Here is a 15549-nt window from a genome sequence, read left to right as displayed (position 1 = left end):
AGAAACATATTATTTTTATTAAAGATTTTTGCTAGTACTGTCTTGTATTTATCTCTATATGGTGAAGAAACAGTTTTCATCAAGCCATTCAGAGACACCTTGAAATTTTTAGTACATCTCTTTATCATTACATCTGCAGGTCTGAAAGTGTCATGAAACTAAAGTGCACAATGAACATTTTTCAGCTGATATCAGGTTCGTCTTATTCTGCCTATAGAAAAAATGTACTTATTAAGTGCACTGCAGTACTTTATGTTTCCCACTAACAGAAGGCCCAAGTTGGGTTTCAGAGTGGAAGGGTGTGTGCTGCTCAGGCCATGATGGTGGGCAGACAGCTGAAAGATGAATCCTCAGCCACTAGCTGCAAGTGCAGGGCACAGCTGAGAACAGCCCTGCCAAAGGTATTAGTGGCTTCTGGACACAGGGCTGATTTTCTGCTTACCCTCCTGCATCTGCTTAAAACTGTACTCTTTCGTTACAGCTCTCAAGGGACTGTTACACTAGCTGACAGAGTAAATACAGAGGGAATATGTCCCTTCCCTTTGGTAATGCCAGCAGGGACTGACGACCAAGCACATCTGAGTAATGACTGCAAGAGGGTTAATAAAAGCTGCTGATGAGCTCCAGAAATTCCCGGTGGAGCAATTACATTACTTTTGCTGCTGGGTTGCTAGGGAAGATGGGAACAGTTCTGTCTGTTGGCAAAGCCCAAGTGAGAGGCATCTTCCCTGCTCATCAACAGAAAAAATGGTATCTCCTCCCATAGGTGGCAATGCAGCCAGTGGAGTCCTGGGGGCAAGCAGAACATCCAGAGAAGGTTCAGTGGGACAGGCTTAGAAATAGGAAAAATTCAACATATTTGATTTTAAAAGTATTTCTGTTTTTCATGAATTTTTAACAGTCCTCATTAAGTCTTCATTATTTTTCCTGTGCTACACAAGGGAGACAAAACGTTCTTCCTAAATTCAAAATTAATATGTTCCTGTGGGCTATCCAGGTAGACTTGAACTAGGAAGCACAGCTAGAGAAGGAAGGTGTACTTAGAGCCTTGTGAGCGTGGGTTTAATTTGCTGTGTTTGCTCATTTTGCCATTGTAACTTATCTGTTTGTTCACTGCTGTCCATTGCTTATTTCCTCAATTCTCACTGGAAAGGATTCATAAACTATGAGTTCTTCATTGGCTTTCAGGTTTGAATGAAACTCCCCCCAAAACTCTTTTCTTCCAGCTGTTGGCCTTCTCTAGACTATTTGTTTTTGTATACTTTCCAAGCATTTGGGTATTTTATTCAACCCAGCTTTATTAAAAATTTCCTTCAAGCCTCTTCTAAATTCAATCCAGTTTCAGAGGAAGATTTGCAAATCTTGTCTGAGTGCTAGATTAGCTCTGGCTTGTCATGCTCACATAGGGTATCTCTGCTGAAAACAAGGAAAGTAATTTTGCTTACAAGCAGAAAGCGTATTTACCCCAGGTGTTGTTGATTACTGATGTTGTGCTTCTTATTGCATTTGTAACTTTAATTGCAATACCATAAAACAAAATGTTTTCCATCCCAGAAAAACGTATTTGAGCTTTTCATAAAAGGAACACACTGATTCCCAGTCTGTACTGAAACCAGAAAGGCTGCTTGGGGTTTCACCACAGGTGAAACTGTGATGTCAGCTTTCACAGAGCTTTAGCTGGGAAAGCTGCTGGAGCTGCCAGAGCTTGGAGAAACTTCTGTATGTTTCTGGTGACTGGGAAAACGCAATTAGCAGCGCTGAATCAGGGCAAAGAGGGGCTAGGACAGCAAGGCAGATCCTCACTTTGTAAGATACCTCTCTCGGCGGAGGTAGGCAGGTGCTTGCTACAGGAGAATGAGTTCGGACGCACCCCAAGTGTCACCCCGCAGCCCGTGGCACTGATAGGGTCTTTCCGCTTTCTCTTCCAGGCCACAGCAGGATTTGATGCCATTTTGCAGGGTCCTCTCCTGCCTGTGGCCGTACCCGGCCCCTCCTGTCTCTCGGTCCCTACCCAAATGAGGAGCTCCCCTTGCTGGTGACAGCCGGTACCGGAGCTCCCGCCCGCCGCCAGCAGCCTGGGCGGCTTGCAGTGACACCAGCGTCTCCAGCTCGAGAGTTCAAAGGGAGTAACTCTCCCTCAGCAGTCTCCACGGAGCCTGGAAGCGGGCAGCAGCAGGGCTCCAGTGCGGGTTTCTGGCACTGGGGCGAGAGGAAGCTGCCGTGGGGATGGACTCTGGGTCCGGGTACACAGTGTCTGTATGGCTGTGCTGTCCCAGGCTGGGTCAGGACAGTACAGGAAGGCAAATGACTACTGCTGTAAATAAATCAGTCATCTTCCTCCTGGAGCAAAGCACAATCATAGAATCACAGAATGGTTTGGGTTGGAAGGGACCTTAAAGCTCATCCAACCCCCCTGGCATGGGCAGGGACAACCTTCCACTAGACCAGGTTGCTCAAAGCCCCGTTCAGGCTGGCCTTGAGCACTGCCAGGGATGGGGGAGACAAAGCTTCTCTGGGCAACTTGTGCCAGTGCCTCACCACCCTCACAGTCATACAATCTGAGAGTTATTTCATCTGTAGTACACCCACAGCAGTCAGGGAAAGAACCTGGAGAAAAATAAATCCAACAACAACAAAAACCATTTCTAGTATAACACATATATAAACTCCAGGATAAGGATTACAATAAGGGCTTAATAAGTGACGGAATGCTGCTAAGCAGAGGAGGGTATCTCACCTGTCAAACAGAGAGGACCTGGAGTCCTCACAGTCAATGCTGTGGTAATGTGGCTGTGCTGCTCCCACACCTGGCCTGCTTACACAGCATCTGTGTTGAGTTTGTGCACATTCTGCACAACATGCATAACTTACCCACAGGTAGGTAGGGTGGGGCAGAAGTTGTCACAGAGCAGAATGGGCTATGAGGATGGATGAGCCACTGTTCCTTTGGCTTCCAGTGCTTGCAATGCCCAGTGCATGGCTTGACTCCTCGCATTCAGCATTGGAGCCAGGTTTTGTCCCAAAGAGGAACGACAAACCAGTTTTTGCCCCAAAAGGGAAGGACAATTCTACTTTGTACATAATGCAACAGTACCAAATAAGAGAGATGTGTTTCTGAAATTAAAGAGAATGCAGAGTTGTTCAAACTAAAAACAGTTCCTGTAGTACTAACCACAGCTGGAAAAAAGTGATATAGCCTACGTGATAGAAGTCTCTGGAAAGAGCAAGAAAGGTAAGATTTGATGTCATCCAGTACACTGTAATCAAAGGTAACTGTATTTTTAGTCATTAGTTTGCAGTTACTAGCTCTTCAGCAAACCAGAGGACTATCTCAGTGCACAGATACAGCTGGAGAGCCCACCCAAGTCCCCTTTTTTAACACTTTAGACATGGTGGCCACTTCTCTTTCTTTCACATGCTATTGCTCATGGCCTCGTGGTACGGAATGGCAGCTTGGCTTAGCCAGTGCTTTTGTTTAGTTTGTTCTTAAGTGTATTGACATTGCTTTGCGTTTTCAAAATGCTCCTTTACTTCAACTGTGAGTGGGACACCTGAGTTGTGGAAGAAGCAAATGGATAGTAAGGCTAAAACAGCTCAGCTTGCACAGAGTGAGCAAGAGGCAGCACCTCTGGCTTCTCCAAAGGCATGTCTTCCCAGGTCAGGGAGGTGCAGGGCCATATTCTCATGCCAGGAATGCTCTAGGAATGGCACTACCAGGCCTGTCATGTGGCACTCACCTTCCACAGGCTGATACCAGCAGGAATTGCACTGTTTAAGTAAACTTCTGTTATTCAATGTAGTGTGGAAGATGTGTGCTGATTGCTGGAGATGGTAACAAGTCCAAGCATGTTCCTTCTTTCCTGGCTGTCAGTACTGGCGACTCCCGGATTGTAACTGTATTCCAGCTTCACTGGTTTATTTTATTTAATAGTCTGACTATACTATTGTTTATATAACTGAATACCATAATATATTCTCTTGACCTTTGTTGCAAATGTGTTAAGCTGCTTCTTCTTCTTGCTGTTATATTTTGTTATTGTTATTATTTACTTGGTAATTTTTCCCTTCCAACCCAAACCATTCTGTGATTCTACGATGTATTCAAGAGTTTAAAAGCAGCCTTGGAAAACTTCCTCCTTTAGGGAACCCTGGCCTCTGAGGAAGTAGCATATAAGTCACTTTCAGGTGGATTCTAGAGTAATTTAGGTGTTCAAAGACTCACAGGAGTTTTGGAAGTGTGCAAGCTTCCAAATCTGAATGAAGTAAAACTCAGAAACTTCTCACCTGACTGAAAATCCTTTTACATTCCAAACCACATCTTTAGCATTTATGTATTATTGTTTTAGCCCACCTGTGCTTCAGTGTCACCATCTGTAAAGTGGAATTCACGAAGCTTTTATACAGTCTGAAGAAGTTTAGTGAGAGCTAATGAAGAATGTTACAAATGAATCATGCATATTTTTTTATAACTGGCTGATAATTTTTTTCTGGAAGCACAATTGCTGTTCCCGAATCAATATTACTGCCATCTGTGTTTCTTAAAGATGCCTGAAATATACTGAGTCTTTAAATTTCTCCCTACTTTCCGAAATAAAAGGTTGCACACCTTTTCCCATTAAGAAATTATTCAGAAGAAAAAAATCTTGCAAAAGTTCAAAGGGCAATAAGGTAAACTCACCTGTGGTGATTTAGTAATACAGGCTGAAGTCCTCTGTGGTTAGTCAATGTATTACATATTATTCATTATGTTAATATTAAACCCGGCAGCTGCTCATAGCCAGACACTTCAAACACAGATACCAGGTATGAAGGCCTCTTCTGACAGGTGTACCTACATATTCATTATTCACATTTTGATTGCTCTTTTAATCATGCATTTTTGATTATTCCAGTTTTGGGTATGCCAAAAAATTATTTTGGAGTACGTAATGAAAATAAATATAAGTCACTGAGTTAGTATTGCATCAATTTCTGAAGGAAAAAAAACCTGGAATTCATTGTTACTGGATATTATTTATTTCATTGGACAAAAATACCTCTAATACAGATAGATATTCTCATTCCTGCTCTTGTCAGGGCTAACTCTGATAAATCACATGTCAATTTTGCCACTGACTCTCCTCTTTTCAGTTCAAAGCCATTCCCCCTTGTCCTTTCACTATATGCCATGTAAAAAGTCCCTCTCCACACTTCTTGTAGGCCGTTTTAAGCATTAGAAAGCTGCTCTAAGGTCTCCCTGGAACCTTCTATTTTATTTCCCTCAAAAAAAAGTCAGAAACTGGTGTAATCCGTCACTGTTTTCACAGACCATGGGAGAACTGAATACACCCAAGGCCTCAGGCCGCCTGTTTTATTGCCACCATCAGCTGAGGCAGCAAATACTATTCGAAGATGGGCTGACATACAGACAACAAACCGGCATAAGCCCTATTTCTTAGGAATTTCTTCCGACACAGCCCCTCCCTAGCAAGCACGACAGCACTATAAAACGCACTTTGATCTTTTATTGGGCCGGTTCCCGGCTCCCCCGCTCCTGTAAGGCGAAAGACAGCTGGGAAGATACTCTGGTTTTCTGCCAGAAAAGGGGAGCAGTCGAGGTCCGTGATGCCCTGAGGCCACCGCAACCCTCCCTAAGAGGGTCCCGTAAAGGCAGCACACGAGGCTGGGAAGGGCGTTTCGCGGCTGGCGCTATCAGGGAAAGCGGGAGGGATGCGCGGAGCCAGGCGGGGCAGGCCCTGAGGGGCCGGGATGGGCGGGGCGGATACGACACTGAGGTAACGCCCGCCCCGCCCCGGGCCCGCGCCCGCGCGCTGCCGGGGAGGCAGGGCGAGGGGATGGGGCTCCGCCCGCCGCCGCGAGCCGGACACTCAGGAAACTCCCGCCGTTGCCTTATAAGGGCAGACGCGGCACTTCCTCCGCCTCCCTGTCCGAGGAATGCGGTGACTGCACAGCGCTGTACCAGTGCTGCGTTCCGTCGGGGGGAGACATGATGGTACAGAGGCTGAGCACGGGCCTTGACTCTATGCTCCCGGGGAGGCTAGAGACTCCCAAGAGGAAGGGCGAAACACACAGTCAGCGCTGGGGCCTCTTCTTGGCACGGCTTGTATAACCTTGACACCGAAGCGACGGGCGTCGCCGCCACCCCTCCGCCTCTTCGCGCCGATGGTCTCGCCCACGTCTTCCTTCCTTTGCGCCGGCGGGGCGGTGGCCGCGGGTTCTCCGGAAGTGCTGTTGTTGCCGCTGCTCCTGCCGCGCTAGGACGAGGATTCTCACTCGCAGCCGCCAGGTGAGGTGGGGCTGGCGCTGGGTGGGTGCTGCAGCGTCCACCTGCGGGGTCTGGAGCTGGGGTGCGGCGGGCCAGGCCGCCTGAGGAACCGGGTGGGGATCGCTTGCGGCGTTGCCCGCCTCGGGGACAGCCTCTCTCTGCTCTCGCATCGGTGCTGCCGGGCCTCGCTGGAGCTCTGTGTTGCGTCGGCCCCGCGGCTTTCTCAGTGCGGCCCTGTGAATGTGTCGGTGGGGCCGTTACCGTGGATATGCCCGCCGGCACAAGGGCCCCGTGGGAAGTGACCGGCTGCCTTCCGGCCGCATCGACCCTCTGCAGCCGTTTCCTCACCGTAAGTTAGAGCAGGAGGAGGGCCAGTGTGAAAGCTGCCATTGCTGAAGAGGCAGAGATAGGAGGAGAGGCCGTGAGTCTCCTCTTTCTTGCGTACATTTTGAAATAACCATGGCAGCGACAGAGCTCTGAGGGGCAGCCCGTAGTGGTTCCCGCTGAATCGCAGAGGCCCTGTTGAATCAGACAATGGATTTTAAGGCAAGTTTGACTCCTGTACAAAGGTTTAGGAGAGCTTATTCGTGAGGAGTGCATTAAAATGACTTTCAAGACTGAGAGGGCATGGTCTTTATTTCCCTTTTTTTCAAAATGCAATCTGCTCTTTATTGAACCTTGCTACAGATCAGCTCAGAGTGCCCTAGTCTTATGGCTTCCTGCTACCACCGTACTGTGATGGATGCATGGTTGTACCTGATGCTGTAATTGATTATGTGGACAGAACTTGGGACTTAGCTTTGAGGCTGACTTTTGAATATGGTGATTGAAAGGAAGATGACTGTTATCTTAGGTCATGTAGAGGCTTTCCTGAGTGTGGGATGTGGGGCTTTATTATGTGGCTGTTTTGTTTGTGGGATGTTTGGTTTTTTATTTCAGTCATAGACTCATAGAATCCCAGGTTGGAAGGGACCTCAAGGATCATCTGATCCAACCTTTCCAGACAAACCATAACCTAGAGTAGATGTCCCAGCCCCCTGTTCAGCTGAATATTTAAAGTGTCCAATATTTAAGTGGGAAATCCACCACTTCCCTGGGAATTATTCCAGTGGCTGATTTCTCTTTGTGGAAAAAATTTCCTGTTGTGTCCAATTAGAATATCTACAGGAGTAACTTGTGGCCATTACCTCTGTCTTTTCCATATGACTCCTTGTAAAAAGGGAGTCTGCATTTTCTCTGTAGTCGCCCTTTAATACTGGAACAAATCTTGCATTATAGGCATCCCAAATCATTATAAAAAAAATGTTGAAACATGAGGGTATTTTCTAAGGCATAACTTTTGGTCACTACCTCTAAACAGATCCAGCCTGCAGCACTGTTGGTGGATTATAAAATTTCATATCTTACTGGCTGGCTCAGGCTCTTTAGTTGCTCAGTTTTGTCTCCTCCTGGGGTTTATCCTTTGCCCAGAGATAAGGGCCATAGGATGACTTTCTGTGCTTCCGTGTTTGTGTGTGCTGTGTCTGATATCCATTGCTGTTGCTTAACAAAGGAAATGAATGTACTTGTGCAAGCAACAGCGTGCAGTACATACTATTACTACCTTTCTATTATTTATTTCTTTTTTTAATATGTTAAAATCTTCCCAAGTAAAGGTTATGGTTTTGGAAATATATTATGGTAAGTTTTACAGGCAAGGTTTTGCATTAGAAGTTTCTTGAACTGTTTCCAAAACAAGTCCCAGACCATTCAGTGCATCACAGTTTCAAGCAGACTAAACTTGCCTGTCATGACTTGTACTATCTTATGTGAAGTATTTCCACTTTACATCTACTGAGATTCTTCTATTTTCAGCCTATATTTACCATATTACAATTATAAAAGCATTGGGGGGTTTTATATATAAATGACCTGTTGGATTTATTAGGTAAAATATTATTTTTTCTAAAATTAGTGGGCCCAGTGCTTGACTCAAGTTAGTTCTGGTTAACTACATCAGTCACTGTTGTACACAGAGAGGTATACTGCATGTAAACACTCGGAACCTTTTCATCATGAATGGATCTCTTTGGCCTACTGGATTGATGTCCTCATTTGTCTGAGGACTTTAAAATTTATCACCCTTTTTCTGATAGAGTTGCCCAGAGTGGAGTGCACCAAATGGCACAGCTGCACCAAACTTGTGCTGAAAGGCACCACAGTCTCTTGAGACTTAATGTTTCTCTACATGTAGGCTGACAGGTCTCTCAAAGTGAAGGAGCTGTGTCATGTATTCCATACAGCTGCCTCCTGAGCCTGCTGGAGAGAAACTTGGGGGAATAATAATGCAAACACCAGCAAATTTTTTCTCTTCTCTAATACAGTGTTCTGGTATGGCAATCCTCTGAACAATTAAAAAGAGGCTCTCCTGCCATGTGCAGGTACAGTTGGCAGCAGTCTGCTTCTGTTGCAGGCTCTTGACTAAGATGGAATTGTACATGAGAGAATTGCAGGTAGCAGCCTGTTGGGAGTGCTGCCTGGCAGTACATGCAAAGTGAACTCAGGCCACATCCTTGAAAACTGTCTGACTCTTATTTTTGGGTAGTGGAACTTTATAAATAATTTGGAGTTTAACAGTAATTTGCATGAGTATTTTTATTGAGGTAAGAAAAATGCTGAAGGTATGCCCAACTTGACTGCAGCTTGAAAGCAGGGTACCTTATTGTCTTCATAAGTATCTAGATGTCAGGAGTTCATGTTTATTTGTTGAAGTATTTGTTGGAGAGTAGACATCTCTGATAGCTTGTGGTTTGTGAATGCAATGAAGACAACTTCATTGCTGAAGGATGTGTGGTTGCATTTCGTAAGCTATTTTTAGTTTGGGACATAATGGTTTGTTTTATACGTCAGAGGAACGTTGTATATGCACGTAGGATTTAAAAGCATGGAATTAGCTGGGGAGATCAGTAACGCTCTTTGTAGACAGACTGAGAAGGACATAACCATGGAATATCCTTTTATGATCCAAATGCTTGGTACAGCGTCTCAGGTACCTGATAAAAAGCAAGGTAAAATGTATTTTCTTTTAATTAAAAACAAAAACAAGCAAACAAAGAAAAAACAGGCTAACTGCTTTTTGCCTGAATGTTGGATTGATTAACCATGTATGGGAGTTACTTTAATTTACTCCCTTTTTTAAGAATCAATCACAGTTAGTGACCTCAGTCTTTCTTGCCAGGAGTCTAACAGAAAATACTGTAACTTTGAGCAAACTGTCCAAGAAATAGAAGTGTACTGTGACTGATTAAACTGCTTTTCTGACCAGATAATTTTTAAGTTACAAAATTAATACTTGTTGTAAATTTCAGACTGTTGGTATTCTTGTGACTGGAGGTGAAGTTTAAATTTGTCCTATTTCAGGACACAGTTGATGCAGTGCTCCTTGTAAAAGTCAACAGAGGACAGAAAGAACGTGTTTGCATAACACTTGGTTTGGGCATAATAAAGGATGACAGCAGCATGGATTGCTTGCACTAGGTAAAACTAAAGTGCAGAGGTGAAAGAAGACTTTTGGAAATAGCATTAAGCAGTGTCTTATCTTCTTCTGATCTAATAGTGATGTTGAGGTCTTTTGTGTTTGCACTTCGGTCAATGACTCAGCTTTTCCTGTTTGTTCTGTCAACCATAGTTGATGGTTAAATCATATCTTTCCAGTCAAATAGAAAGAGTTAACTTGAAAGCCTCTCTTCTATCCTAATTATCTCGGTGTTATAACAAGTGAAATGCCACGTTTATTTCTTCATTTGACAGCTCAAGAAAAACAATTAAATCAGTATATTTGATACATAGAACTATATAAAGATTCTGTAAGAATTTATAAATGTTTTGAAAGGTTCATAATTTAAAAGAAACAATCTTCAGATTTCTAGAACTATTATGTGAATTTATTTTTAAAGAGAGTGTGCTTGCATTTGCATATGTGTTGTGTAATAGTTCCACTGTGTAACAGAACAGCAAAGTAGTTCTTTTGAACCAAGTCAGTGTCCTTTCTCCACCACACACAATCCCCTAGTTGACTGTGATGAAAGAACTGTAGTAGGAGTTCTTTGGCAGATCTCTGTCCCAGCGCCATGCAGAAATCTGCACAAAAACCACAGCCTCTTGCCACGGTCATTCTGTGTCCTGAGACTTGCTGCTCTTTTAATGGCAGCTATTCTAACAAAATGTTATTCAGAGCCTAAAATACACTTCTCCTGACAAATGTTAGTTTAGCATACTGCTTTAGTTAACCACAACACACTATACTAGGTTAGCAGCCCATATCCTTCCACATGATAAGTCCGCAGTGACTCCTTAACTGCTAAGTAAGTAATTTGCAGAAGGCACAGATAAAGTATTGAATCAGCAACAAAAGCACTGTGTGAGCTTCACTTTGCGAATTTATTATTTGATTTGGTTTCCTAATGTAGCCTGCTACTGGCCTGCAGTGCCAGTCCTTGAGTCTGGAAAATGTGCTTAGTAGCAAGTGAAAGAAAATAAAGCCAGAGATACTAAGTAATATGTTTATAACCAATTGTTATAAGCAAATTCACATATACAACATGGAATTTGATATTCCTTTATCCACCCCTCTCCCAAGGACTTGCAATCTGATTTAATAAGGCTAAATCTTGGGTATGTTTCTGTTTCCCTAGAACCAACAGTCAACATGTCCAGCAAAAGAGCAAAGACAAAGACCACCAAGAAGCGCCCTCAGCGTGCCACTTCCAATGTATTTGCGATGTTTGATCAGTCACAGATTCAGGAATTCAAGGAGGCCTTCAACATGATTGACCAGAACAGGGATGGCTTCATTGACAAAGAGGACTTGCATGATATGCTCGCCTCCCTTGGTAATGTCACTTTTCTGTTTGTGGTTGACAGGCAAATTTGTGCAGTTAGAATAATGGAGTCTGGGATATGCTCTTCAGGTTACTTTTAGTTTGAAAGTTAAACTGACTGTGAATCCCATTCTTTGTAGGAAAGAATCCAACAGATGAATACCTAGATTCCATGATGAATGAGGCTCCAGGCCCTATAAACTTCACAATGTTCCTCACAATGTTTGGTGAGAAGTTAAATGGCACTGACCCGGAAGACGTAATCAGGAATGCTTTTGCTTGCTTCGATGAAGAAGCAACAGGTACGTAGGTGTAATAACTAAAAATCATGCCTGTGTCCCCATCAGCTGAAATTACTTTTTCAAACACTATAAAACTTAAGATCCCAAACTTCTGGCCCTTTGTTAGTATTCAGGACAGCAGAAGGTAAAAAGGAAAAGTAATAAAAAATGTTGATTTGGGAACCAGGGTCTTAAATTTTTCCTAACTTAAAATTCAGCTTCAAGGCAACTTTTGTGAGGGGAATTCTTGCCTTCAAAGCCATTGTGCTTTTATGAAGAACTTGTTTTCTGTTGGCAACTTGTACCCACCTTCTCTTTGTTGAACTGCACTTAAAGGAGAAGAAACCAAATACAAGATCTGTGTGACTCACAAGAGTGCTAATAGAAGTCAGAAATTATATAAGGCTGCTTGTTTTATAAACAATGCCCAGATGTGTTCTTCGCAACCAGTCTAGTAAATCTGAGTCTTGCCACTGATTTAAGATCAATTTCAAAGGTTTGAAGTATTTCAAACTGTGTTTTCATGCACTTGGTGAACATTGGTAGTTGCCACGTTCTGTAATTATTTTTTTTTAGTGATTTTCATTAGGAATATTCAAGACAAACATCCCTTTTGTGGGATACACAACTGTTAAAGGCTTTTGGTACTGCTAGGAGTATAGCTTGGCTGTTGGGAAGAAGGTCCAGTGCATATACTGACAAATTTGTATATTCTCTGAAACAACACGGGCAAATCATAAGATGGCCTTTACTTGAAGTAGTGATACCAGGCAAATCCACTAAAAGGCTTGACTTAATTAGATGCTTGTAATTAATTTGCAACTGTAGTAATGGGCTTTAATGTCTTTGTTTTCATTTGGCAACAAAGACTGTAGCTGTCTTTAACTGAAAGAATTCAGGGAAATATATTATCATCCATCTGTTAGCAGATAAATATAAAAACTCCTTTTTCTTATGTCCTTGTACATTGTATTCCAGGGTTCATCCAAGAAGACTACCTGCGAGAGCTGCTCACCACAATGGGAGACAGGTTCACAGATGAGGAGGTAGATGAGTTGTACAGGGAGGCACCCATTGACAAAAAGGGGAACTTCAACTATATCGAATTCACACGCATCCTGAAACACGGAGCAAAAGACAAGGATGACTGAGTGGATCCCTGGATACCTGCAGATTATCTCTACTTTACACTTACGTTTATTTTTGAGGGTTTCTTCCTGATAGAACTTGTTGCATGCATTTAGCTTTACAGCTTTTGCCTTTCTCAATGTATTTATCTATTCCAGGCCATTTAGGCACATTTGCACCTGTGTAATCAAACTGGAAGAGGGGAAAAGATTGTGAGGAAAAGGATACTGGGACAAAGATCCCTGGACTTTTAGTCCAGAATAATTAATCTCAATGTTTCTGGTTTAGCTGGATTTTTACATTTTTGTAATAAATGCCATTTTGAAATAAAGATTGCTATATAGATACCTCAGAGTCTTCTGTGAAGAATATTTCTATTATGCTGTTGTAATAGAAATTGAATTCTACTTGCAGTTGCAAATCAAGCTGGAAAACTCATTTATATAATGTTTGGTGTCACAGTTCTGAAATGCTCCTTGCAGTGTGTGCTTGTGACTTTAAAAATGCAGCTGTAGAAATCTCTTACCTTGGGTTTTTTACGTGTTCACTAGAAAAAACGGCTGGGGAAGGTTGTTACAATTGCCTCATTGCCAACAGATACCATGCCCAGCTTTTATTTCCTTTTAATACTGATAGGGTTTTAGCAATACTTTTGTGTCAAAATTTGCATTCCTGTTAGCCAGCATGAAAAGTTGGCAATTGCCAGATTTTTAGCAGGGGATTGGACATATTTTTTTCCCTTCTGCTAAAGGACGCCTGTGCAAAGGAATCTGAGCTTACAGCATCTGTCCTAGCACTAACAGGAGTACGTGGCAGAAAACCTACCTAAAGCTTCATTGTTCTGCAGATAAGAATGACACTGAAGTTATGAGAATTAACTTGGTAAATACCTATATATAGATGAAGTCCCTCTCAATTTTTTTTAAGAGATCACAAATATTCCTTACTACATTGATAAAATGGCTTTTAACCAAGCAAGAATTGTTAATTGAGGAACAGCTGTGCTGATGCTATTGTCTCAAATACCAAGAAAAGAGGAAGGTTGTTCTCTGAGTTCTGAGCAGGATTGTTTCCTACAATAGGTCTCGTTCTCTTGGTTACTGCAAGCTGAAAAGTGCAAGGAGGATATTTAAGTGATGACCTCTTGTCCAGAAACTATGCCCTCAGCCACTTCACATTACTTCAGATCCCAAGGAAGAGGGGTCTTAAGTTTACCCTTGTAAAGGCTGGGGCAGCTCAAACTGTACAGAGGGGTTGTCTCATTTTTCCATATGGTACTATGGAGGCTTGGTTTGCTAATCTCGCTTACGTTCCTAGTGTGGCAGCTCCTGAAGATGTTCTGCCTTTAGCTCTGTAAATAAGTTAACTTTACAAAGTGTACTTAGTAGGCATGTTCTGGTATTCCTGGGTGCTTTCTTCCCCTTCTGGGCTTACTTAAAACAAGTTTTCAGCTGTTCTTCCAGTTTTGGGCTGTTAGCTGGAGCTTTTAGCCTCAATTTTTCTTTCTCCCACACAGACCATTTTCTTTGGTGCATGTCTTCAGGCTGCTGCACCTACTTCTTTTCTCAAGTGTTTGCTTTTAAACTGTCTCGGTGATCTTCAATGTGGTTGCTGAGGTGTTTCTCCATGGGCTGCCTTCAAGGTTCTAGCAACAGGTTTTTTTTGTTTCTTTTTTTTTGGAAGGTAGCTTACAAGTATGGAGGGAAGCTTTTTCACCTTCAGTGCCCATGTGACACAGACAACAGTGTGTAGATCTAGGAAACGCTTGTCTTGTTGTACCATTGCTATGTAACATTAAGCCAAAGAACAGTTATGCTGTCACTTCTTGACTAATTTTGTCACCTCTCTGCAATTCAATATTGTGTACGTGCAAGTAGCCCTCACAAAAGATAGATGTTGGACTGTCTTGATTCTTTTTTCCCTTTGAATGTCTAAATGGTGCAAGATTCAGAGGGTCAGTTTCCTTCTGTTATGAACACTGGATCCCCAAACCAGTCTTTCCCTGATCCCATCTTCTCAGTAAATTTTAGGTGTTGGTATGTTACTTAGAGTAATTGGCACAGATGCCAGATAGATTTTTCTTGCTGGAAGTATTGAAGTAGTGATTTTTAAACATAAATGAGTTACTTAAAAGAAAATACGGGATACTCCTTGAGAGGAAGTTGACCACTTGGAAACCTTCTGTACTGTTGCTCTCTCTCTACTTCTGAGCAGCCAGCTGAAAACTGGGATATAGCCACTGGATTCCTTGTTGCACCATGTGGGTGCTACAGTCTCAGCTGCTTCCTCTGATGAGGGGGTAGGGATGGGGAACCACATTAATATACAGATACCTGCTCAGGAAGACATGTTGCTGCGAAAAAACTTCCAAGGTTGTTCAAGTACAACTAATGACACCCTTCCAAGTGCCAGTTTTCCTAGTATTGGTGTTGTAACATAGATGACCAGTTAACCTGCAGGCAGACACAGACCCCTTAGCAAGGGAAGGCTACACAGCCAACAGAGCCAGCCAAGAGTCCATATAAGAGCATCAGATGCACTTTGTGGCTAAGCCACAAGGGACGTCCAGACAGCTGAGGCTGCATGCCGAGGCTGTAGGGATGTGTCATCAATAATCCACTTCCAAAAATAAAAATAACTTTGGTCACTGAAACAGCTTAAGATTCTGATGATTTAGCTTTGCAGTTTACAGTCAAGATCTTGGAGCCTAATCTTTTCTCCCTTGGGGTTCATATATAATGGTCTCCAAGCTCCACACCAGACTAAGCTTACAATGAAAAACTATTTACACAGCAGATGCACGCATTTAATAGCCCTACATCTATAGTGATATATAGTGCCCTGTGAAGCACTACTGAAAAGTGGTGATTTATTTTGCATGACCCATTTACCCTGTTCTAAGGCTGCATCCGCAGAGGCCAAACTGAAGCCAAGGAGCTACTGCAGCTGCATGAGAAACCTCCAGAATGGGTGTCTTTTTGACATGCAGCCAGTATATGCTTGTCTGCTGCTTCCC

The 15549-nt window shown here is 43.0% G+C and overlaps 1 protein-coding gene across 1 annotated transcript; it reads left to right on the top strand.

Annotated features, from left to right (window-relative positions):
- Positions 1–9152: 9152 nt before the first annotated feature.
- On the top strand, positions 9153–12880 carry LOC130592881 (myosin regulatory light chain 2, smooth muscle minor isoform-like). Its single transcript, XM_057397558.1, has 4 exons — positions 9153–9312; positions 10939–11136; positions 11265–11426; positions 12384–12880. The coding sequence occupies exons 1-4, from the start codon at positions 9168–9170 to the stop codon at positions 12554–12556; spliced, it is 678 nt and encodes a 225-aa protein (XP_057253541.1). The 5' UTR covers positions 9153–9167; the 3' UTR covers positions 12557–12880.
- The last annotated feature ends 2669 nt before the right edge of the window (positions 12881–15549 follow it).

This window comes from Pezoporus wallicus, unplaced genomic scaffold (assembly GCF_028554395.1).
Source record: "Pezoporus wallicus isolate ANWC-B61680 ecotype Strahan unplaced genomic scaffold, APGP_CSIRO_Pwel_v1 contig_227, whole genome shotgun sequence".
NCBI lineage: Eukaryota > Metazoa > Chordata > Aves > Psittaciformes > Psittacidae > Pezoporus > Pezoporus wallicus.
Note: the sequence above shows the minus strand (reverse complement) of the source record. Positions and strands in the feature narration are given on the sequence as shown.